This window comes from Bombina bombina, chromosome 3 (assembly GCF_027579735.1).
Source record: "Bombina bombina isolate aBomBom1 chromosome 3, aBomBom1.pri, whole genome shotgun sequence".
NCBI lineage: Eukaryota > Metazoa > Chordata > Amphibia > Anura > Bombinatoridae > Bombina > Bombina bombina.
Window position 1 is genome coordinate 250,032,733 of NC_069501.1, and position 25,677 is coordinate 250,058,409.

Sequence of the window (25,677 nt, forward strand, 5' to 3'; positions counted from 1 at the left end):
ACCCCCGGTGATATCCGAGATAATCTCTTTCAAGTCAGGGCCAAACAGCGTTTTCCCCTTGAAAGGAATGTTTAGTAGCTTGTTCTTGGAAGACGCGTCAGCCGACCAAGATTTCAACCAAAGCGCTCTGCGCGCCACAATAGCAAACCCAGAATTCTTAGCCGCTAACCTAGCCAATTGCAAAGTGGCGTCTAGGTTGAAAGAATTAGCCAATTTGAGAGCATTGATTCTGTCCATAATCTCCTCATAAGGAGGAGAATCACTATCGAGCGCCTTTATCAGTTCATCAAACCAGAAACATGCGGCTGTAGTGACAGGGACAATGCATGAAATTGGTTGTAGAAGGTAACCCTGCTGAACAAACATCTTTTTAAGCAAACCTTCTAATTTTTTATCCATAGGATCTTTGAAAGCACAACTATCCTCTATGGGTATAGTGGTGCGTTTGTTTAAAGTAGAAACCGCTCCCTCGACCTTGGGGACTGTCTGCCATAAGTCCTTTCTGGGGTCGACCATAGGAAACAATTTTTTAAATATGGGGGGAGGGACGAAAGGAATACCGGGCCTTTCCCATTCTTTATTAACAATGTCCGCCACCCGCTTGGGTATAGGAAAAGCTTCTGGGAGCTCCGGCACCTCTAGGAACTTGTCCATTTTACATAGTTTCTCTGGGATGACCAACTTTTCACAATCATCCAGAGTGGATAATACCTCCTTAAGCAGAATGCGGAGATGTTCCAACTTAAATTTAAATGCAATTACATCAGGTTCAGCCTGTTGAGAAATGTTCCCTGAATCAGTAATTTCTCCCTCAGACAAAACCTCCCTGGCCCCCTCAGATTGGGTTAGGGGCCCTTCAGAGATATTAATATCAGCGTCGTCATGCTCTTCAGTAACTAAAACAGAGCAGCCACGCTTACGCTGACAAGGGTTCATTTTGGCTAAAATGTTTTTGACAGAATTATCCATTACAGCCGTTAATTGTTGCATAGTAAGGAGAATTGGCGCGCTAGATGTACTAGGGGCCTCCTGAGTGGGCAAGACTCGTGTAGACGAAGGAGGGAATGATGCAGTACCATGCTTACTCCCCTCACTTGAGGAATCATCTTGGGCATCATTGTCATTATCACATAAATCACATTTATTTAAATGAACAGGAATTCTGGCTTCCCCACATTCAGAACACAGTCTATCTGGTAGTACAGACATGTTAAACAGGCATAAACTTGATAATAAAGTACAAAAAACGTTTTAAAATAAAACCGTTACTGTCACTTTAAATTTTAAACTGAACACACTTTATTACTGCAATTGCGAAAAAACGTGAAGGAATTGTACAAAATTCACCAAATTTTCACCACAGTGTCTTAAAGCCTTAAAAGTATTGCACACCAAATTTGGAAGCTTTAACCCTTAAAATAACGGAACCGGAGCCGTTTTAACAGTTTAACCCCTTTACAGTCCCTGGTATCTGCTTTGCTGAGACCCAACCAAACCCAAAGGGGAATACGATACCAAATGACGCCTTCAGAAGGTCTTTTCTAAGTATCAGAGCTCCTCTCACATGCGACTGCATGCCATGCCTCTCAAAAACAAGTGCGCCACACCGGCGCGAAACTGAGGCTCTGCTTATGCTTTGGGAAAGCCCCAGAGAAATAAGGTGTCTAATACAGTGCCTGCCGATATTATAATATCAATAAACCCAGATAAAATGATTCCTCAAAGCTAAATATGTTTTAAAACTGAATCGATTTAGCCCAGAAAAGTCTACAATCTTAATAAGCCCTTGTGAAGCCCTTATTTACCATCGTAATAAACATGGCTTACCGGATCCCATAGGGAAAAATGACAGCTTCCAGCATTACATCGTCTTGTTAGAATGTGTCATACCTCAAGCAGCAAGAGACTGCACACTGTTCCCCCAACTGAAGTTAATTGCTCTCAACAGTCCTGTGTGGAACAGCCATGGATTTTAGTTACGATGCTAAAATCATTTTCCTCATACAAACAGAAATCTTCATCTCTTTTCTGTTTCTGAGTAAATAGTACATACCAGCACTATTTTAAAATAACAAACTCTTGATTGAATAATAAAAACTACAGTTAAACACTAAAAAACTCTAAGCCATCTCCGTGGAGATGTTGCCTGTACAACGGCAAAGAGAATGACTGGGGTAGGCGGAGCCTAGGAGGGATCATGTGACCAGCTTTGCTGGGCTCTTTGCCATTTCCTGTTGGGGAAGAGAATATCCCACAAGTAAGGATGACGCCGTGGACCGGACACACCTATGTTGGAGAAATAGAATTTTAGAGCGCGAACAACATCCAAATTGTGCAACAAACGTTCCTTCTTCGAAACTGGTTTCGGACACAAAGAAGGTACGACTATCTCCTGGTTAATGTTTTTGTTAGAAACAACTTTTGGAAGAAAACCAGGTTTAGTACGTAAAACCACCTTATCTGCATGGAACACCAGATAAGGAGGAGAACACTGCAGAGCAGATAATTCTGAAACTCTTCTAGCAGAAGAAATTGCAACCAAAAACAAAACTTTCCAAGATAATAACTTAATATCAACGGAATGTAAGGGTTCAAACGGAACCCCCTGAAGAACTGAAAGAACTAAGTTGAGACTCCAAGGAGGAGTCAAAGGTTTGTAAACAGGCTTGATTCTAACCAGAGCCTGAACAAAGGCTTGAACATCTGGCACAGCTGCCAGCTTTTTGTGAAGTAACACAGACAAGGCAGAAATCTGTCCCTTCAAGGAACTTGCAGATAATCCTTTCTCCAATCCTTCTTGAAGAAAGGATAGAATCTTAGGAATCTTTACCTTGTCCCAAGGGAATCCTTTAGATTCACACCAACAGATATATTTTTTCCATATTTTGTGGTAAATTTTTCTAGTTACAGGCTTTCTGGCCTGAACAAGAGTATCAATAACAGAATCTGAGAACCCTCGTTTTGATAAGATCAAGCGTTCAATCTCCAAGCAGTCAGCTGGAGTGAGACCAGATTCGGATGTTCGAACGGACCTTGAACAAGAAGGTCTCGTCTCAAAGGTAGCTTCCATGGTGGAGCCGATGACATATTCACCAGATCTGCATACCAAGTCCTGCGTGGCCACGCAGGAGCTATCAAGATCACCGACGCCCTCTCTTGATTGATCCTGGCTACCAGCCTGGGGATGAGAGGAAACGGCGGGAATACATAAGCTAGTTTGAAGGTCCAAGGTGCTACTAGTGCATCTACTAGAGTCGCCTTGGGATCCCTGGATCTGGACCCGTAGCAAGGAACCTTGAAGTTCTGACGAGAGGCCATCAGATCCATGTCTGGAATGCCCCACAGTTGAGTAATTTGGGCAAAGATTTCCGGATGGAGTTCCCACTCCCCCGGATGTAATGTCTGACGACTCAGAAAATCCGCTTCCCAATTTTCCACTCCTGGGATGTGGATTGCAGATAGGTGGCAGGAGTGAGTCTCCGCCCATTGAATGATTTTGGTCACTTCTTCCATCGCCAGGGAACTCCTTGTTCCCCCCTGATGGTTGATGTACGCAACAGTCGTCATGTTGTCTGATTGAAACCGTATGAACTTGGCCTTTGCTAGCTGAGGCCAAGCCTTGAGAGCATTGAATATCGCTCTCAGTTCCAGAATATTTATCGGTAGAAGAGATTCTTCCCGAGACCAAAGACCCTGAGCTTTCAGGGGTCCCCAGACCGCGCCCCAGCCCATCAGACTGGCGTCGGTCGTGACAATGACCCACTCTGGTCTGCGGAAGGTCATCCCTTGTGACAGGTTGTCCAGGGACAGCCACCAACGGAGTGAGTCTCTGGTCCTCTGATTTACTTGTATCTTCGGAGACAAGTCTGTATAGTCCCCATTCCACTGACTGAGCATGCACAGTTGTAATGGTCTTAGATGAATGCGCGCAAAAGGAACTATGTCCATTGCCGCTACCATCAAACCTATTACTTCCATGCACTGCGCTATGGAAGGAAGAGGAACGGAATGAAGTGTTTGACAAGAGTTTAGAAGTTTTGTTTTTCTGGCCTCTGTCAGAAAAATCCTCATTTCTAAGGAGTCTATTATTGTTCCCAAGAAGGGAACCCTTGTCGACATAGATAGAGAACTCTTTTCCACGTTCACTTTCCATCCGTGAGATCTGAGAAAGGCCAGGACTATGTCCGTGTGAGCCTTTGCTTGAGGAAGGGACGACGCTTGAATCAGAATGTCGTCCAAGTAAGGAACTACTGCAATGCCCCTTGGTCTTAGTACCGCTAGAAGGGACCCTAGTACCTTTGTGAAAATCCTTGGAGCAGTGGCTAATCCGAAAGGAAGCGCCACAAACTGGTAATGCTTGTCCAGGAATGCGAACCTTAGGAACCGATGATGTTCCTTGTGGATAGGAATATGTAGATACGCATCCTTTAAATCCACCGTGGTCATGAATTGACCTTCCTGGATGGAAGGAAGAATTGTTCGAATGGTTTCCATTTTGAACGAGGGAACCTTGAGAAACTTGTTTAAGATCTTGAGATCTAAGATTGGTCTGAACGTTCCCTCTTTTTTGGGAACTATGAACAGATTGGAGTAGAACCCCATCCCTTGTTCTCCTAATGGAACAGGATGAATCACTCCCATTTTTAACAGGTCTTCTACACAATGTAAGAATGCCTGTCTCTTTATATGGTCTGAAGACAATTGAGACCTGTGGAACCTCCCCCTTGGGGGAAGCCCCTTGAATTCCAGAAGATAACCTTGGGAGACTATTTCTAGTGCCCAAGGATCCAGAACATCTCTTGCCCAAGCCTGAGCAAAGAGAGAGAGTCTGCCCCCCACCAGATCCGGTCCCGGATCGGGGGCCAACATTTCATGCTGTCTTGGTAGCAGTGGCAGGTTTCTTGGCCTGCTTTCCCTTGTTCCAGCCTTGCATTGGTCTCCAGGCTGGCTTGGCTTGAGAAGTATTACCCTCTTGCTTAGAGGACGTAGCACTTGGGGCTGGTCCGTTTCTACGAAAGGGACGAAAATTAGGTTTATTTTTGGCCTTGAAAGACCTATCCTGAGGAAGGGCGTGGCCCTTACCCCCAGTGATATCAGAGATAATCTCTTTCAAGTCAGGGCCAAACAGCGTTTTCCCCTTGAAAGGAATGTTAAGTAGTTTGTTCTTGGAAGACGCATCCGCTGACCAAGATTTCAACCAAAGCGCTCTGCGCGCCACAATAGCAAACCCAGAATTTTTCGCCGCTAACCTAGCCAATTGCAAAGTGGCGTCTAGGGTGAAAGAATTGGCCAATTTGAGAGCACGGATTCTGTCCATAATCTCCTCATAAGGAGGAGAATCACTATCGATCGCCTTTACTAGCTCATCGAACCAGAAACACGCGGCTGTAGTGACAGGGACAATGCATGAAATTGGTTGTAGAAGGTAACCTTGCTGAACAAACATCTTTTTAAGCAAACCTTCTAATTTTTTATCCATAGGATCTTTGAAAGCACAACTATCTTCTATGGGTATAGTGGTGCGTTTGTTTAAAGTAGAAACCGCTCCCTCGACCTTGGGGACTGTCTGCCATAAGTCCTTTCTGGGGTCGACCATAGGAAACAATTTTTTAAATATGGGGGGAGGGACGAAAGGTATACCGGGCCTTTCCCATTCTTTATTTACAATGTCCGCCACCCGCTTGGGTATAGGAAAAGCTTCTGGGAGCCCCGGGACCTCTAGGAACTTGTCCATTTTACATAGTTTCTCTGGGATGATCAAATTCTCACAATCATCCAGAGTGGATAATACCTCCTTAAGCAGAGCGCGGAGATGTTCCAACTTAAATTTAAATGTAATCACATCGGGTTCAGCTTGTTGAGAAATTTTCCCTGAATCTGAAATTTCTCCCTCAGACAAAACCTCCCTGGCCCCCTCAGACTGGTGTAGGGGCATTTCAGAACCATTATCATCAGCGTCCTCATGCTCTTCAGTATCTAAAACAGAGCAGTCGCGCTTGCGCTGATAAGTGGGCATTTTGGCTAAAATGTTTTTGATAGAATTATCCATTACAGCCGTTAATTGTTGCATAGTAAGGAGTATTGGCGCGCTAGATGTACTAGGGGCCTCCTGAGTGGGCAAGACTGGTGTAGACGAAGGAGGGAATGATGCAGTACCATGCTTACTCCCCTCACTTGAGGAATCATCTTGGGCATCATTTTCAGTGTCACATAAATCACATCTATTTAAATGAGAAGGAACCTTGGCTTCCCCACATTCAGAACACAGTCTATCTGGTAGTTCAGACATGTTAAACAGGCATAAACTTGATAACAAAGTACAAAAAACGTTTTAAAATAAAACCGTTACTGTCACTTTAAATTTTAAACTGAACACACTTTATTACTGCAATTGCGAAAAAGTATGAAGGAATTGTTCAAAATTCACCAAAATTTCACCACAGTGTCTTAAAGCCTTAAAAGTATTGCACACCAAATTTGGAAGCTTTAACCCTTAAAATAACGGAACCGGAGCCGTTTTTATCTTTAACCCCTTTACAGTCCCTGGTATCTGCTTTGCTGAGACCCAACCAAGCCCAAAGGGGAATACGATACCAAATGACGCCTTCAGAAAGTCTTTTCTATGTATCAAAGCTCCTCACACATGCGACTGCATGTCATGCTTCTCAAAAACAAGTGCGCAATACCGGCGCGAAAATGAGGCTCTGCCTATGATTAGGGAAAGCCCCTAGAGAATAAGGTGTCTAAAACAGTGCCTGCCGATATTATTTTACAAAAATACCCAGATTAAATGATTCCTCAAGGCTAAATATGTGTATATATGAATCGATTTAGCCCAGAAAATGTCTACAGTCTTAATAAGCCCTTGTGAAGCCCTTATTTACTGTCTGAATAAAAATGGCTTACCGGATCCCATAGGGAAAATGACAGCTTCCAGCATTACATCGTCTTGTTAGAATGTGTCATACCTCAAGCAGCAAAAGACTGCTCACTGTTCCCCCAACTGAAGTTAATTCCTCTCAACAGTCCTGTGTGGAACAGCCATGGATTTTAGTAACGGTTGCTAAAATCATTTTCCTCTTACAAACAGAAATCTTCATTTCTTTTCTGTTTCAGAGTAAATAGTACATACCAGCACTATTTTAAAATAACAAACTCTTGATTGAATAATAAAAACTACAGTTAAACACTAAAAAACTCTAAGCCATCTCCGTGGAGATGTTGCCTGTACAACGGCAAAGAGAATGACTGGGGTAGGCGGAGCCTAGGAGGGATCATGTGACCAGCTTTGCTGGGCTCTTTGCCATTTCCTGTTGGGGAAGAGAATATCCCACAAGTAAGGATGACGCCGTGGACCGGACACACCTATGTTGGAGAAACCAGGTTTAGTACGTAAAACCACCTTATCTGCATGGAACACCAGATAAGGAGGAGAACACTGCAGAGCAGATAATTCTGAAACTCTTCTAGCAGAAGAAATTGCAACCAAAAACAAAACTTTCCAAGATAATAACTTAATATCAACGGAATGTAAGGGTTCAAACGGAACCCCCTGAAGAACTGAAAGAACTAAATTGAGACTCCAAGGAGGAGTCAAAGGTTTGTAAACAGGCTTGATTCTAACCAGAGCCTGAACAAAGGCTTGAACATCTGGCACAGCTGCCAGCTTTTTGTGAAGTAACACAGACAAGGCAGAAATCTGTCCCTTCAAGGAACTTGCAGATAATCCTTTCTCCAAACCTTCTTGAAGAAAGGATAGAATCTTAGGAATTTTCACCTTGTCCCAAGGGAATCCTTTAGATTCACACCAACAGATATATTTTTTCCATATTTTGTGGTAAATTTTTCTAGTTACAGGCTTTCTGGCCTGAACAAGAGTATCAATGACAGAATCTGAGAACCCTAGCTTTGATAAGATCAAGCGTTCAATCTCCAAGCAGTCAGTTGGAGTGAGACCAGATTCGGATGTTCGAACGGACCTTGAACAAGAAGGTCTCGTCTCAAAGGTAGCTTCCATGGTGGAACCGATGACATATTCACCAGGTCTGCATACCAAGTCCTGCGTGGCCACGCAGGAGCTATCAAGATCACCGATGCCCTCTCCTGATTGATCCTGGCTACCAGCCTGGGGATGAGAGGAAACGGCGGGAATACATAAGCTAGTTTGAAGGTCCAAGGTGCTACTAGTGCATCTACTAGAGTCGCCTTGGGATCCCTGGATCTGGACCCGTAGCAAGGAACCTTGAAGTTCTGACGAGAGGCCATCAGATCCATGTCTGGAATGCCCCACAATTGAGTAATTTGGGCAAAGATTTCCGGATGGAGTTCCCACTCCCCCGGATGAAATGTCTGACGACTCAGAAAATCCGCTTCCCAATTTTCCACTCCTGGGATGTGGATTGCAGACAAGTGGCAGGAGTGAGTCTCCGCCCATTGAATGATTTTGGTCACTTCTTCCATCGCCAGGGAACTCCTTGTTCCCCCCTGATGGTTGATGTACGCAACAGTCGTCATGTTGTCTGATTGAAACCGTATGAACTTGGCCTTTGCTAGCTGAGGCCAAGCCTTGAGAGCATTGAATATCGCTCTCAGTTCCAGAATATTTATCGGGAGAAGAGATTCTTCCCGAGACCAAAGACCCTGAGCTTTCAGGGGTCCCCAGACCGCGCCCCAGCCCACCAGACTGGCGTCGGTCGTGACAATGACCCACTCTGGTCTGCGGAAGCTCATCCCCTGTGACAGGTTGTCCAGGGACAGCCACCAACGGAGTGAATCTCTGGTCCTCTGATCTACTTGTATCGTCGGAGACAAGTCTGTATAGTCCCCATTCCACTGACTGAGCATGCACAGTTGAAATGGTCTTAGATGAATTCGCGCAAAAGGAACTATGTCCATTGCCGCTACCATCAAACCTATTACTTCCATGCACTGCGCTATGGAAGGAAGAGGAACAGAATGAAGTATTTGACAAGAGTTTAGAAGTTTTGATTTTCTGGCCTCTGTCAGAAAAATCCTCATTTCTAAGGAGTCTATTATTGTTCCCAAGAAGGGAACCCTTGTTGACGGAGATAGAGAACTTTTTTCTACGTTCACTTTCCACCCGTGAGATCTGAGAAAGGCCAGGACAATGTCCGTGTGAGCCTTTTCTTGAGGAAGGGACGACGCTTGAATCAGAATGTCGTCCAAGTAAGGTACTACTGCAATGCCCCTTGGTCTTAGCACCGCTAGAAGGGACCCTAGTACCTTTGTGAAAATCCTTGGAGCAGTGGCTAATCCGAACGGAAGTGCCACAAACTGGTAATGCTTGTCCAGGAATGCGAACCTTAGGAACCGATGATGTTCCTTGTGGATAGGAATATGTAGATACGCATCCTTTAAATCCACCGTGGTCATGAATTGACCTTCCTGGATGGAAGGAAGAATAGTTCGAATGGTTTCCATTTTGAACGATGGAACCTTGAGAAACTTGTTTAGGATCTTGAGATCTAAGATTGGTCTGAATGTTCCCTCTTTTTTGGGAACTACGAACAGATTGGAGTAGAACCCCATCCCTTGTTCTCCTAAAGGAACAGGATGAATCACTCCCATTTTTAACAGGTCTTCTACACAATGTAAGAATGCCTGTCTTTTTATGTGGTCTGAAGACAATTGAGACCTGTGGAACCTCCCCCTTGGGGGAAGCCCCTTGAATTCCAGAAGATAACCTTGGGAGACTATTTCTAGTGCCCAAGGATCCAGAACATCTCTTGCCCAAGCCTGAGCGAAGAGAGAGAGTCTGCCCCCCACCAGATCCGGTCCCGGATCGGGGGCCAACATCTCATGCTGTCTTGGTAGCAGTGGCAGGTTTCTTGGCCTGCTTTCCTTTGTTCCAGCCTTGCATTGGTCTCCAGGCTGGCTTGGCTTGAGAAGTATTACCCTCTTGCTTAGAGGACGTAGCACTTGGGGCTGGTCCGTTTCTGCGAAAGGGACGAAAATTAGGTTTATTTTTGGCCTTGAAAGACCTATCCTGAGGAAGGGCGTGGCCCTTGCCCCCAGTGATATCAGAGATAATCTCTTTCAAGTCAGGGCCAAACAGCGTTTTCCCCTTGAAAGGAATGTTAAGCAATTTGTTCTTGGAAGACGCATCCGCTGACCAAGATTTCAACCAAAGCGCTCTGCGCGCCACAATAGCAAACCCAGAATTTTTCGCCGCTAACCTAGCCAATTGCAAAGTGGCGTCTAGGGTGAAAGAATTGGCCAATTTGAGAGCACGGATTCTGTCCATAATCTCCTCATAAGGAGGAGAATCACTATCGATCGCCTTTACTAGCTCATCGAACCAGAAACACGCGGCTGTAGTGACAGGGACAATGCATGAAATTGGTTGTAGAAGGTAACCTTGCTGAACAAACATCTTTTTAAGCAAACCTTCTAATTTTTTATCCATAGGATCTTTGAAAGCACAACTATCTTCTATGGGTATAGTGGTGCGTTTGTTTAAAGTAGAAACCGCTCCCTCGACCTTGGGGACTGTCTGCCATAAGTCCTTTCTGGGGTCGACCATAGGAAACAATTTTTTAAATATGGGGGGAGGGACGAAAGGTATACCGGGCCTTTCCCATTCTTTATTTACAATGTCCGCCACCCGCTTGGGTATAGGAAAAGCTTCTGGGAGCCCCGGGACCTCTAGGAACTTGTCCATTTTACATAGTTTCTCTGGGATGATCAAATTATCACAATCATCCAGAGTGGATAATACCTCCTTAAGCAGAGCGCGGAGATGTTCCAACTTAAATTTAAATGTAATCACATCGGGTTCAGCTTGTTGAGAAATTTTCCCTGAATCTGAAATTTCTCCCTCAGACAAAACCTCCCTGGCCCCCTCAGACTGGTGTAGGGGCATTTCAGAACCATTATCATCAGCGTCCTCATGCTCTTCAGTATCTAAAACAGAGCAGTCGCGCTTGCGCTGATAAGTGGGCATTTTGGCTAAAATGTTTTTGATAGAATTATCCATTACAGCCGTTAATTGTTGCATAGTAAGGAGTATTGGCGCGCTAGATGTACTAGGGGCCTCCTGAGTGGGCAAGACTGGTGTAGACGAAGGAGGGAATGATGCAGTACCATGCTTACTCCCCTCACTTGAGGAATCATCTTGGGCATCATTTTCAGTGTCACATAAATCACATCTATTTAAATGAGAAGGAACCTTGGCTTCCCCACATTCAGAACACAATCTATCTGGTAGTTCAGACATGTTAAACAGGCATAAACTTGATAACAAAGTACAAAAAACGTTTTAAAATAAAACCGTTACTGTCACTTTAAATTTTAAACTGAACACACTTTATTACTGCAATTGCGAAAAAGTATGAAGGAATTGTTCAAAATTCACCAAAATTTCACCACAGTGTCTTAAAGCCTTAAAAGTATTGCACACCAAATTTGGAAGCTTTAACCCTTAAAATAACGGAACCGGAGCCGTTTTTATCTTTAACCCCTTTACAGTCCCTGGTATCTGCTTTGCTGAGACCCAACCAAGCCCAAAGGGGAATACGATACCAAATGACGCCTTCAGAAAGTCTTTTCTATGTATCAGAGCTCCTCACACATGCGACTGCATGTCATGCTTCTCAAAAACAAGTGCGCAATACCGGCGCGAAAATGAGGCTCTGCCTATGATTAGGGAAAGCCCCTAGAGAATAAGGTGTCTAAAACAGTGCCTGCCGATATTATTTTACAAAAATACCCAGATTAAATGATTCCTCAAGGCTAAATATGTGTATATATGAATCGATTTAGCCCAGAAAATGTCTACAGTCTTAATAAGCCCTTGTGAAGCCCTTATTTACTGTCTGAATAAAAATGGCTTACCGGATCCCATAGGGAAAATGACAGCTTCCAGCATTACATCGTCTTGTTAGAATGTGTCATACCTCAAGCAGCAAAAGACTGCTCACTGTTCCCCCAACTGAAGTTAATTCCTCTCAACAGTCCTGTGTGGAACAGCCATGGATTTTAGTAACGGTTGCTAAAATCATTTTCCTCTTACAAACAGAAATCTTCATTTCTTTTCTGTTTCAGAGTAAATAGTACATACCAGCACTATTTTAAAATAACAAACTCTTGATTGAATAAAAAAAACTACAGTTAAACACTAAAAAACTCTAAGCCATCTCCGTGGAGATGTTGCCTGTACAACGGCAAAGAGAATGACTGGGGTAGGCGGAGCCTAGGAGGGATCATGTGACCAGCTTTGCTGGGCTCTTTGCCATTTCCTGTTGGGGAAGAGAATATCCCACAAGTAAGGATGACGCCGTGGACCGGACACACCTATGTTGGAGAAACCAGGTTTAGTACGTAAAACCACCTTATCTGCATGGAACACCAGATAAGGAGGAGAACACTGCAGAGCAGATAATTCTGAAACTCTTCTAGCAGAAGAAATTGCAACCAAAAACAAAACTTTCCAAGATAATAACTTAATATCAACGGAATGTAAGGGTTCAAACGGAACCCCCTGAAGAACTGAAAGAACTAAATTGAGACTCCAAGGAGGAGTCAAAGGTTTGTAAACAGGCTTGATTCTAACCAGAGCCTGAACAAAGGCTTGAACATCTGGCACAGCTGCCAGCTTTTTGTGAAGTAACACAGACAAGGCAGAAATCTGTCCCTTCAAGGAACTTGCAGATAATCCTTTCTCCAAACCTTCTTGAAGAAAGGATAGAATCTTAGGAATTTTCACCTTGTCCCAAGGGAATCCTTTAGATTCACACCAACAGATATATTTTTTCCATATTTTGTGGTAAATTTTTCTAGTTACAGGCTTTCTGGCCTGAACAAGAGTATCAATGACAGAATCTGAGAACCCTCGCTTTGATAAGATCAAGCGTTCAATCTCCAAGCAGTCAGTTGGAGTGAGACCAGATTCGGATGTTCGAACGGACCTTGAACAAGAAGGTCTCGTCTCAAAGGTAGCTTCCATGGTGGAACCGATGACATATTCACCAGGTCTGCATACCAAGTCCTGCGTGGCCACGCAGGAGCTATCAAGATCACTGATGCCCTCTCCTGATTGATCCTGGCTACCAGCCTGGGGATGAGAGGAAACGGCGGGAATACATAAGCTAGTTTGAAGGTCCAAGGTGCTACTAGTGCATCTATTAGAGTCGCCTTGGGATCCCTGGATCTGGACCCGTAGCAAGGAACCTTGAAGTTCTGACGAGAGGCCATCAGATCCATGTCTGGAATGCCCCACAATTGAGTAATTTGGGCAAAGATTTCCGGATGGAGTTCCCACTCCCCCGGATGAAATGTCTGACGACTCAGAAAATCCGCTTCCCAATTTTCCACTCCTGGGATGTGGATTGCAGACAAGTGGCAGGAGTGAGTCTCCGCCCATTGAATGATTTTGGTCACTTCTTCCATCGCCAGGGAACTCCTTGTTCCCCCCTGATGGTTGATGTACGCAACAGTCGTCATGTTGTCTGATTGAAACCGTATGAACTTGGCCTTTGCTAGCTGAGGCCAAGCCTTGAGAGCATTGAATATCGCTCTCAGTTCCAGAATATTTATCGGGAGAAGAGATTCTTCCCGAGACCAAAGACCCTGAGCTTTCAGGGGTCCCCAGACCGCGCCCCAGCCCACCAGACTGGCGTCGGTCGTGACAATGACCCACTCTGGTCTGCGGAAGCTCATCCCCTGTGACAGGTTGTCCAGGGACAGCCACCAACGGAGTGAATCTCTGGTCCTCTGATCTACTTGTATCGTCGGAGACAAGTCTGTATAGTCCCCATTCCACTGACTGAGCATGCACAGTTGAAATGGTCTTAGATGAATTCGCGCAAAAGGAACTATGTCCATTGCCGCTACCATCAAACCTATTACTTCCATGCACTGCGCTATGGAAGGAAGAGGAACAGAATGAAGTATTTGACAAGAGTTTAGAAGTTTTGATTTTCTGGCCTCTGTCAGAAAAATCCTCATTTCTAAGGAGTCTATTATTGTTCCCAAGAAGGGAACCCTTGTTGACGGAGATAGAGAACTTTTTTCTACGTTCACTTTCCACCCGTGAGATCTGAGAAAGGCCAGGACAATGTCCGTGTGAGCCTTTTCTTGAGGAAGGGACGACGCTTGAATCAGAATGTCGTCCAAGTAAGGTACTACTGCAATGCCCCTTGGTCTTAGCACCGCTAGAAGGGACCCTAGTACCTTTGTGAAAATCCTTGGAGCAGTGGCTAATCCGAACGGAAGTGCCACAAACTGGTAATGCTTGTCCAGGAATGCGAACCTTAGGAACCGATGATGTTCCTTGTGGATAGGAATATGTAGATACGCATCCTTTAAATCCACCGTGGTCATGAATTGACCTTCCTGGATGGAAGGAAGAATAGTTCGAATGGTTTCCATTTTGAACGATGGAACCTTGAGAAACTTGTTTAGGATCTTGAGATCTAAGATTGGTCTGAATGTTCCCTCTTTTTTGGGAACTACGAACAGATTGGAGTAGAACCCCATCCCTTGTTCTCCTAAAGGAACAGGATGAATCACTCCCATTTTTAACAGGTCTTCTACACAATGTAAGAATGCCTGTCTTTTTATGTGGTCTGAAGACAATTGAGACCTGTGGAACCTCCCCCTTGGGGGAAGCCCCTTGAATTCCAGAAGATAACCTTGGGAGACTATTTCTAGTGCCCAAGGATCCAGAACATCTCTTGCCCAAGCCTGAGCGAAGAGAGAGAGTCTGCCCCCCACCAGATCCGGTCCCGGATCGGGGGCCAACATCTCATGCTGTCTTGGTAGCAGTGGCAGGTTTCTTGGCCTGCTTTCCTTTGTTCCAGCCTTGCATTGGTCTCCAGGCTGGCTTGGCTTGAGAAGTATTACCCTCTTGCTTAGAGGACGTAGCACTTGGGGCTGGTCCGTTTCTGCGAAAGGGACGAAAATTAGGTTTATTTTTGGCCTTGAAAGACCTATCCTGAGGAAGGGCGTGGCCCTTGCCCCCAGTGATATCAGAGATAATCTCTTTCAAGTCAGGGCCAAACAGCGTTTTCCCCTTGAAAGGAATGTTAAGCAATTTGTTCTTGGAAGACGCATCCGCTGACCAAGATTTTAACCAAAGCTCTCTGCGCGCCACAATAGCAAAACCAGAATTTTTCGCCGCTAACCTAGCCAATTGCAAAGTGGCGTCTAGGGTGAAAGAATTAGCCAATTTGAGAGCATGAATTCTGTCCATAATCTCCTCATAAGAAGAAGAATTATTATTGAGCGCCTTTTCTAGCTCATCGAACCAGAAACACGCTGCTGTAGTGACAGGAACAATGCATGAAATTGGTTGTAGAAGGTAACCTTGCTGAACAAACATCTTTTTAAGCAAACCTTCTAATTTTTTTATCCATAGGATCTTTGAAAGCACAACTATCTTCTATAGGTATAGTGGTGCGTTTGTTTAGAGTAGAAACCGCCCCCTCGACCTTGGGGACTGTCTGCCATAAGTCCTTTCTGGGGTCGACCATAGGAAACAATTTTTTAAATATGGGGGGAGGGACGAAAGGTATACCGGGCCTTTCCCATTCTTTATTTACAATGTCCGCCACCCGCTTGGGTATAGGAAAAGCTTCGGGGGGCCCCGGGACCTCTAGGAACTTGTCCATTTTACATAGTTTCTCTGGAATGACCAAATTCTCACAATCATCCAGAGTGGATAACACCTCCTTAAGCAGAGCGCGGAGATGTTCCAATTTAAATTTAAATGTAATCACATCAGGTTCAGCTTGTTGAGAAATTTTCCCTGAATCTGAAATTTCTCCCTCAGACAAAACCTCCCTGGCCCCCTCAGACTGGTGTAGGGGCCCTTCAGAACCAATATCATCAGCGTCCTCATGCTCTTCAGTATTTTCTAAAACAGAGCAGTCGCGCTTTCGCTGATAAGTGGGCATTTTGGCTAAAATGTTTTTGATAGAATTATCCATTACAGCCGTTAATTGTTGCATAGTAAGGAGTATTGGCGCGCTAGATGTACTAGGGGCCTCCTGTGTGGGCAAGACTGGTGTAGACGAAGGAGGGGATGATGCAGTACCATGCTTACTCCCCTCACTTGAGGAATCATCTTGGGCATCATTTTCTCTAAATTTTGTGTCACATAAATCACATCTATTTAAATGAGAAGGAACCTTGGCTTCCCCACATTCAGAACACAGTCTATCTGGTAGTTCAGACATGTTAAACAGGCAAAAACTTGATAACAAAGTACAAAAAACGTTTTAAAATAAACCGTTACTGTCACTTTAAATTTTAAACTGAACACACTTTATTACTGCAATTGCGAAAAAGTATGAAGGAATTGTTCAAAATTCACCAAAATTTCACCACAGTGTCTTAAAGCCTTAAAAGTATTGCACACCAAATTTGGAAGCTTTAACCCTTAAAATAACGGAACCGGAGCCGTTTTTATATTTAACCCCTTTACAGTCCCTGGTATCTGCTTTGCTGAGACCCAACCAAGCCCAAAGGGGAATACGATACCAAATGACGCCTTCAGAAAGTCTTTTCTATGTATCAGAGCTCCTCACACATGCATCTGCATGTCATGCTTCTCAAAAACAAGTGCGCAATAGAGGCGCGAAAATGAGACTCTGCCTATGATTAGGGAAAGCCCCTAGAGAATAAGGTGTCCAATACAGTGCCTGCCGGTTATTTTACATAATTCCCAAGATTAAAATAATTCCTCAAGGCTATGGAGTATAAAATATGTTTATATATAATTCGATTTAGCCCAGAAAATGTCTACAGTCTTAAAAAGCCCTTGTGAAGCCCTTTTTTTTTTCTTTCTGTAATAAAAATGGCTTACCGGATCCCATAGGGAAAATGACAGCTTCCAGCATTACATCGTCTTGTTAGAATGTGTCATACCTCAAGCAGCAAAAGTCTGCTTACTGTTCCCCCAACTGAAGTTAATTCCTCTCAACAGTCCTGTGTGGAAACAGCCATCGATTTTAGTAACGGTTGCTAAAATCATTTTCCTCTTACAAACAGAAATCTTCATCTCTTTTCTGTTTCAGAGTAAATAGTACATACCAGCACTATTTTAAAATAACAAACTCTTGATTGAATAATAAAAACTACAGTTAAACACTAAAAAACTCTAAGCCATCTCCGTGGAGATGTTGCCTGTACAACGGCAAAGAGAATGACTGGGGAAGGCGGAGCCTATGAGGGATCATGTGACCAGCTTTGCTGGGCTCTTTGCCATTTCCTGTTGGGGAAGAGAATATCCCACAAGTAAGGATGACGCCGTGGACCGGACACACCTATGTTGGAGAAAAGCCTTCTTTCTCAAAAAGTTCCACCCACTCAAAGTGACACTAAACCTATTTTTTTTTCTTTCATGATTCAGACAGAGCATGCAATTTTAAGCAACTTTCTAATTTACTCCTATTATCAATTTTTCTTCGTTTTCTTGCTATCTTTATTTTAAAAAGAAGGCATCTAAGCTAAAAAGCCAGCCAATTGCTAGTTCAGTACCCTGGACAGCACTCTTTAATGGTGGATGCATTTAGCCACCAATCAGCAAGCACAACCCATGTTGTGAACCAAAAATAGGCCGGCTTCTAAACTTACATTCTTGCTTTTCAAATCAAGATAGCAAGAGAATGAAGAAAAATCGATATTAGGAGAAAATTAGAAAGTTGCTTAAAATTGCCTGCTCTATCTGAATCACGAAAGAAAAAATTTGGGTTCAGTGTCCCTTTATTGTTCTTTTGCGATTCAGACAGAACATACACTTTAAAAAAAGTTACATCTATTGTCAAATTTGCTTAGTTCCCATGGTATTCTTTTTTGAAGAGATACCTATGTAGGTGTCTGGAGCACTACATGGCAGAAAATAGTGCTGTCATCTAGTGCTCTTGCAAATAAATACGATTTTTGTAAAACTGCTGCCATATAGTGCTCCAGACACGTACACGCTCCTGATCCAACGTCCCTGCTTTTACAAAATATACCAAGAGAATGCATAAAGTTTGGTAATAGAATTAAATTAGAAAATTGTTTAACATTGCATGCTCTATCTGAATTATGAAAGATTTTTGGGGGGTTTCATGTCCCCTTAACCCCTTAAGGACCAACGACGTACAGGGTACGTCCTACAAAAAAATGTCCTTAACAAACAAGGACGTACCCTGTACGTTGTTAGTGTTTCCAAGCGGTGGAATCGAACCTGATCACTTCCAGCCGCTTTCATATGCATCGGCCATCGATGGCCACAATCGTTGGTGGGTGAAAGCCGATGTGGGAGGCCATCGATGGTAGGATCTAAGAGAGGGGATGGGATCGCGTGCGGGGCCGCCGGGGAGCGCACACGGGGGTGGGAGCAGGTGCGAACCCTACACTATGAAACAATTGATTTCTAGCATACGGTGGGGGAAAGGACTGGGGAGGGTGGGAATTTTTGGCTAAGGGATCTGGGAGGGGGTGGGGGTTGGATAGAGGGGGGGGCAGCTACACTACAAAAAAAATTTAATTTATTTAAAAAAATACCATATTTTATGGCAAACTGGGTACTGGCAGACAGCTGAGGTGAGGGTTAGAGAGCTGTTTGGGGGGATCCTACACAGCAGAATAAGGTTTTTTTTAATAAAAAAAAAAAAAAAACACAACAAAAAAAAGCCAAAACTTTTATTTTAGTACTGGCAGACTTTATGCCAGTACTTAAGATGGCGAAGACAATTGTGGGGTGGGGGAGGGAAGAGAGCTGTTTGGGAGGGATCAGGGGGTGGGATGTATCAGGTGGGAGGCTGATCTCTACACTAAAGCTAAAATTAACCCAGCAAGCTCCCTACAAGCTACCTAATTAACCCCTTCACTGCTAGGCATAATACACATGTGGTGCGCATTTAGCGGCCTTCTAATTACCAAAAAGCAACGCCAAAGCCATATATGTCTGCTATTTCTGAACAAAGGGGATCCCAGAGAAGCATTCACAACCATTTGTACCATAATTGCACAAGCTGTTTGTAAATAATTTCAGTGAGAAACCTAAAATTTGTGAAAAAATTAACTTTTTTTTTTTATTTGATCGCATTTGGCGGTGAAATGGTGTCATGAAATATACCAAGATGGGCCTAGATCAATACTTTGGGTTGTCTACTACAGTAAAGCTAAAATGAACTCTTCAAGCTCCCTAGTTAACCCCTTCACTGCTGGGCATAATACACGTGTGGTGCACAGCGGTATTTAGCGGCCTTCTAATTACCAAAAGGCAACGCCAAAGCCATATAAGTATGCTAGTTCTGAACAAAGGGGATCCCAGAGAAGCATTTACAACCATTTGTGCCATAATTGCACAAGCTGTTTGTAAATAATTTCAGTGAGAAACCTAAAGTTTGTGAAAACATTTGTGAAAAAGTGATCAATTTTTTTTATTTCATCGAAATAGTGGCATGAAATATACCAAAATGGGCCTAGATCAATACTTTGGGTTGTCTTCTAAAAAAAATATATATGCATGTCAAGGGATATTCAGCGATTCCTGACAGATATCAGTGTTCCAATGTAACTATCGCTAATTTTGAAAAAAAGTGGTTTGAAAAAAGCAAAGTGCTACTTGTATGTTTTGCCCTATAACTTGCAAAAAAAGCAAAGAACATGAGGTATTTCTAAACTCAGGACAAAATTTACAAACTATTTAGCATGGGTGTTTTTTGGTGGTAGGGAGCGTGTAGCGTTAATTTTAGCTTTAGTGTAGTAGACAACCCAAAGTATTGATCTAGGCCCATTTTGGTATATTTCATGCCACCATTTCACCGCCAAATGTGATCAAATAAAAAAATTGTGGGGGTCAAAGTTAGAAAAAGTTTATTTCCATTCTTTACTCATATTTTATCATTTTTATAGTAAATTATAAGATATGATGAAAATAATGGTATATTTAGAAAGTCTATTTAATGGCGAGAAAAACGGTATATAATATGTGTGGGTACAGTAAATGAGTAAGAGGAAAATTACAGCTAAATAGCACCGGTCTCAAACGGTGAGAAAATGGAAAAGTGCTGTGGTCCTTAAGGGGTTAAAGTAGCACAACAAAGGTTCTTTGGTCTACTGAGCACATGTTGCCACAGAAGCACCTATAATCTACAAAATATTTTAACAGACATTAACTAAATATTAAAAGCGCAATGAAACTGCAGCCTCATAAAAAATAAAATTATTGGGCAGTGAGTAATGCATTGGTTTTGTCAAAGTTGTATATTTTAATGAATTTATTTTTACGTATTACATTATTCTCCAGCACATATGGATGCAGTATGAACATGCATAGTGGTTCCACACGTGTACATTCATATACCATTGGTGGTTATTACTTATCAGGTCTGGAGACATGGCAGATTATGTTGAATAAGGCCGACATATATTATATGTAAGATAATGGATAAATGCAACAACAAATACACAGACAAGTATGTTAATTTTCTACATGCACACACTTACCCTCTTTCATACGTTTTCCCTTCTACATGAAACAGGATTAGCCTTCCATTTTTGTCATGGCCAATTGCAGTTCTAGCAGATCTGACATTAATAAAATGATCAAGACTACCTATGAGCATGGAAAGAAAATTAGACACATACACTTGAATAATTTTTATATTTTTGCTATTAATTTTAAAGGGCACAACATTCTAAATATATTATATTCCTGAATAATAAAAAAAAATTCTCTACACTAAAACAGTGATTTGGTTTAAACGACCTAAAATAAATATTTATTTATTAAGGCAAATGGATAGGATGGATTAAACTACCTTTTAAATTGTTTTTACAACACAACCTACATTCTTTTCAAAATGAAACAAATTGAATACATTTTGTTCATTTAACAAAAATATAGATACAAGTATTTACACTAGATCCACAAAATAACACACAAGCCAGTAACAACATTTTCAATATTACAAAAGAGTAGGATGAAGGCAGTGGGGGCCAGATACAAAGGACTAAAGGGCCACAGAAGGTTGCACAACTGTGTTTTTACATTTAGGAAATTCTGTGTTAACTCTAAGCTCTTTAATGTCAGAAGAGCTTGGTAATTGAACTTCTGATTTTTACTTACCTGTAGTTTGAACTTTATCACATTCTGCAGTTTTACTGTCCTCAATATAAACCTCTCCATTACGAAGCAGCCACACAACTCCACTTAACAGCTGCACAAAGGGATTTTCCTCATCTAAAACTTGCTCTTCCGACAAATAGCTAAAACACATACAGGAAATGTACAAAAGACACTAATGAGCCAGCTCACAGTACAAATACCTAATCTGCTTTAAAGGGACAGTAAAGTCAAAATTTAACATTCGTGATTCAGAAACACAACGTACAATTTCAAACAACTTCCCAATTAACTTCTATTATCGGTTTTGCTTAGTACCCTTGGTATCATTTGTTAAAGTAATCCCAGGGGAGCTCAGCAGCGTGCACGTGTCCTTAGCCATCTGGCAGCAATTATTGCAACAATGTTCATAGCAATGTTACACATAGTGGCAAACTGCTGCAGTAGAGCAACATATTAGAGGAGGTTGAAAAAAGACCGAAGTCCATCAACTTCAACCTATACAAATGTATAATAATATATACAAAAAGCTCCAGTTAAGATTAAATAATCCCACTAAAAGGTGACCCATTTAATACTAGCAATCATATCCATGAATTTTGTTTATAGACAGAAATGTATCCAAATAATTTTTAAATGTATCTAGGGTATTGGCATTCACTACCTCCTTTGGTAATGAGTTCCACAATTTTATTGCTCTTACAGTGAAAGAAAATGTAACATTGTATGGCAGCAGTGTTTGTAACTACGTATAACAGTTCTATAAACATTGTTGCAAACACCTCTGCCAGATGGCTAAGTACATGTAAACGCTCCTGAGCTCACCTAGAATTACTCTTTAACAAAGAATAACAAAGAACAAAGCACAATTGATGATAAAAGTAAATTTGGAAAGTGTGGTTTTTCAATGTAATGCTCTATCCAATACATTTAAGTTTAATTTTGACTTACTGTCCCTTTAAAGGGATATGAAACCCACATTTTTTTCTTTCATAATTCACACAGAGCATGCAATTTTAAAAAGGGACAATAAAGTTCAAATTAAACTTTCATGATTCAGATAGGGCAGAGCATGTCATTTCAAACAACTTTCCAATTTACTTTTATCATCAAATTTGCTTTGTTCTCTTGGCATTCTTAGTTTAAAGCTAAACCTAGGTAGGCTCATATGCTAATTTTCAAGCCCTTGAAGGCCGCCTCTTATCTGAATGCATTTTACAGGTTTTCACAGCTAGAGGGGGTTAGTTCATGTGTGCTATAATTGCACTAATTTCCTGAAATGCAAGTCTGTCAAAAGAAATGAAATAAGGGGGAAGTCTGCAGAAATTTAGATACAAAGTAATCACAGAGGTAAAAAGTGTATTAATACAACAGTATAACAGTATAACAGTGTTGGTTATGCAAAACTGGGGAATGGGTAATAAAAGGATTTTCTTTTTTTTAACAAAAAAATGTTTGGCGTTTACTGTCCCTTTAAGCAACTTTCTAATTTACTCATATTAATCACATTTACTTTATTCTTTTGCTATCTTTATTTGAAAAAAGGAGGAATGTAAGCTTAGGAGCCAGGCCACTTTTGGTTCAGAACCCTGGCTAGCACTTGCTGATTGGTGGCTACATTTAGCTTAGGGTGACCGGTGGCTGTACATATAGGTTTTGTATTATTGGCTCACCTGTGTTCAGCTAGCTCCCAGTATTGCACTGCCGCTTCTTTAACAAAGGATACCAAGAGAATGAAACACATTTGATTGTAGAAGTGAATTGGAAACTTATTTAAAATGATATGCTGTCTAAAGCATGAAAGAAACATATTTTGTGTTTCTATTCTCTTTAAAGGATTAAAAAAAAAAACATCTCTTAATAACACAATGCAGATTATCTCATGAATTGCAATTCTTGTAATTATTTAAGAAGTGTGTAAATTCTGCCACAGAGAACTTCAGATCCATGAAACAGGTAAACAGAACGAAGCTTGTGACAGTCCTTTAAAAACGCAATGCCAAGAAGAGGTTTTTAAGAGTCAGCTCATAGAATTGTATTATTGCTCTATTGCTTGTACAGAACAAAGTTTTAAACCCCCCCCCCCACCCCACCTATAGTGGTTAAACGCATTGCAGTGCACTACTGGTCCTGAATCGGCATGGCTTAGTGAGGCAATCAGAGATAGTAAGTGGCCACCAATCACCAGCCTTGTTAAGCTCAGGAGTGTTAGTGTATATCTGCAGTATTCAAAACACATCCATTTATTAATGCACAGATGGGCATGGTTTCACCCCCGGGATCCATGTCTGATGGGTATTGCAGCTTATAACATTGTACAAGCAATTGCTTGAGCAGCAACGCCCCATGCTCTTGCACAGCCAATCACATGAGAGCAGGGTTTGTCAATCATCCCAGTTAGATATGACTGAGATGATTTAAAGGGGCAGTCAAGTCCAAAAAAACAGAATTTATGTTTACCTGATAAATTACTTTCTCCAACGGTGTGTCCGGTCCACGGCGTCATCCTTACTTGTGGGATATTCTCTTCCCCAACAGGAAATGGCAAAGAGCCCAGCAAAGCTGGTCACATGATCCCTCCTAGGCTCCGCCTACCCCAGTCATTCGACCGACGTTAAGGAGGAATATTTGCATAGGAGAAACCATATGTTACCGTGGTGACTGTAGTTAAAGAAAATAAATTATCAGACCTGATTAAAAAAACCAGGGCGGGCCGTGGACCGGACACACCGTTGGAGAAAGTAATTTATCAGGTAAACATAAATTCTGTTTTCTCCAACATAGGTGTGTCCGGTCCACGGCGTCATCCTTACTTGTGGGAACCAATACCAAAGCTTTAGGACACGGATGAAGGGAGGGAGCAAATCAGGTCACCTAAATGGAAGGCACCACGGCTTGCAAAACCTTTCTCCCAAAAATAGCCTCAGAAGAAGCAAAAGTATCAAATTTGTAAAATTTAGAAAAAGTGTGCAGTGAAGACCAAGTCGCTGCCCTACATATCTGATCAACAGAAGCCTCGTTCTTGAAGGCCCATGTGGAAGCCACAGCCCTAGTGGAGTGAGCTGTGATTCTTTCAGGAGGCTGCCGTCCGGCAGTCTCATAAGCCAATCGGATAATGCTTTTAATCCAGAAGGAGAGAGAGGTAGAAGTTGCTTTTTGACCTCTCCGTTTACCAGAATAAACAACAAACAAAGACAAAGTTTGTCTGAAATCCTTAGTAGCTGCTAAGTAAAATTTGAGAGCACGAACTACATCCAAGTTGTGCAACAAACGTTCCTTCTTTGAAACTGGATTAGGACACAAAGAAGGCACAACTATCTCCTGGTTAATGTTTTTGTTAGAAACAACTTTTGGAAGAAAACCAGGTTTAGTACGCAAAAACCACCTTATCTGCATGGAACACCAGATAAGGAGAAGAACACTGCAGAGCAGATAATTCTGAAACTCTTCTAGCAGAAGAAATTGCAACCAAAAACAAAACCTTCCAAGATAATAACTTAATATCAACGGAATGTAAGGGTTCAAACGGAACCCCCTGAAGAACTGAAAGAACTAGGTTGAGACTCCAAGGAGGAGTCAAAATTTTGTAAACAGGCTTGATTCTAACCAGAGCCTGAACAAAGGCTAGAACATCTGGCACAGCTGCCAGCTTTTTGTGAAGTAACACAGACAAGGCAGAAATCTGTCCCATCAAGGAACTTGCAGATAATCCTTTTTCCAATCCTTCTCGAAGGAAGGATAGACTCTTAGGAATCTTAACCTTGTCCCAAGGGAATCCTGCAGATTCACACCAACAGATATACCAAATTATGTGGTAATTTTTCTGGTTACAGGCTTTCAGGCCTGAACAAGAGTATTAATAACAGAATCTGAGAACCCTCGCTTTGATAAGATCAAGCGTTCAATCTCCAAGCAGTCAGCTGGAGTGGGTCGAACGGACCTAGAACAAGAAGGTCTCTCAAAGGTAGCTTCCATGGTGGAGCCGATGACATATTCACCAGATCTGCATACCAAGTCCTGCGTGGCCACGCAGGAGCTATCAAAATCACCGACGCCCTCTCCTGATTGATCCTGGCTACCAGCCTGGGGATGGGAGGAAACGGCGGGAACACATAAGCTAGTTTGAAGGTCCAAGGTGCTACTAGTGCATCCACTAGAGCCGCCTTGGGATCCCTGGATCTGTACCCGTAGAAAGGAACTCTGAAGTTCTGACGAGAGGCCATCAGATCCATGTCTGGAATGCCCCACGGTTGAGTGACTTGGGCAAAGATTTCCGGATGGAGTTCCCACTCCCCCGGATGCAATGTCTGACGACTCAGAAAATCCGCTTCCCAATTTTCCACTCCTGGGATGTGGATAGCAGACAGGTGGCAGGAGTGAGACTCCGCCCATAGAATGATTTTAGTCACTTCTTCCATCGCTAGGGAACTCCTTGTTCCCCCCTGATGGTTGATGTATGAACTTGGCCCTCGCTAGCTGAGGCCAAGCTTTGAGAGCATTGAATATCGCTCTCAGTTCCAGAATATTTAATCGGTAGAAGAGATTCTACCCGAGACCAAAGACCCTGAGCTTTCAGGGATCCCCAGACCGCGCCC

The 25,677-nt window shown here is 42.5% G+C and overlaps 1 protein-coding gene across 2 annotated transcripts in view; it reads right to left on the bottom strand.

The window, feature by feature from the left end:
- Positions 1–25,677, bottom strand: part of NAGPA (N-acetylglucosamine-1-phosphodiester alpha-N-acetylglucosaminidase) — a 203,224-nt gene that overhangs the window by 127,044 nt on the left and 50,503 nt on the right. For both annotated transcript variants that reach the window (XM_053706250.1, XM_053706249.1), the window contains exons 3-4: positions 21,086–21,225; positions 20,464–20,572 (exon numbers count right to left, since the gene is read on the bottom strand). In XM_053706250.1, the coding sequence (XP_053562225.1) occupies positions 20,464–20,572; positions 21,086–21,225 (249 nt within the window). The remainder of the gene's footprint in view (positions 1–20,463; positions 20,573–21,085; positions 21,226–25,677) is intronic.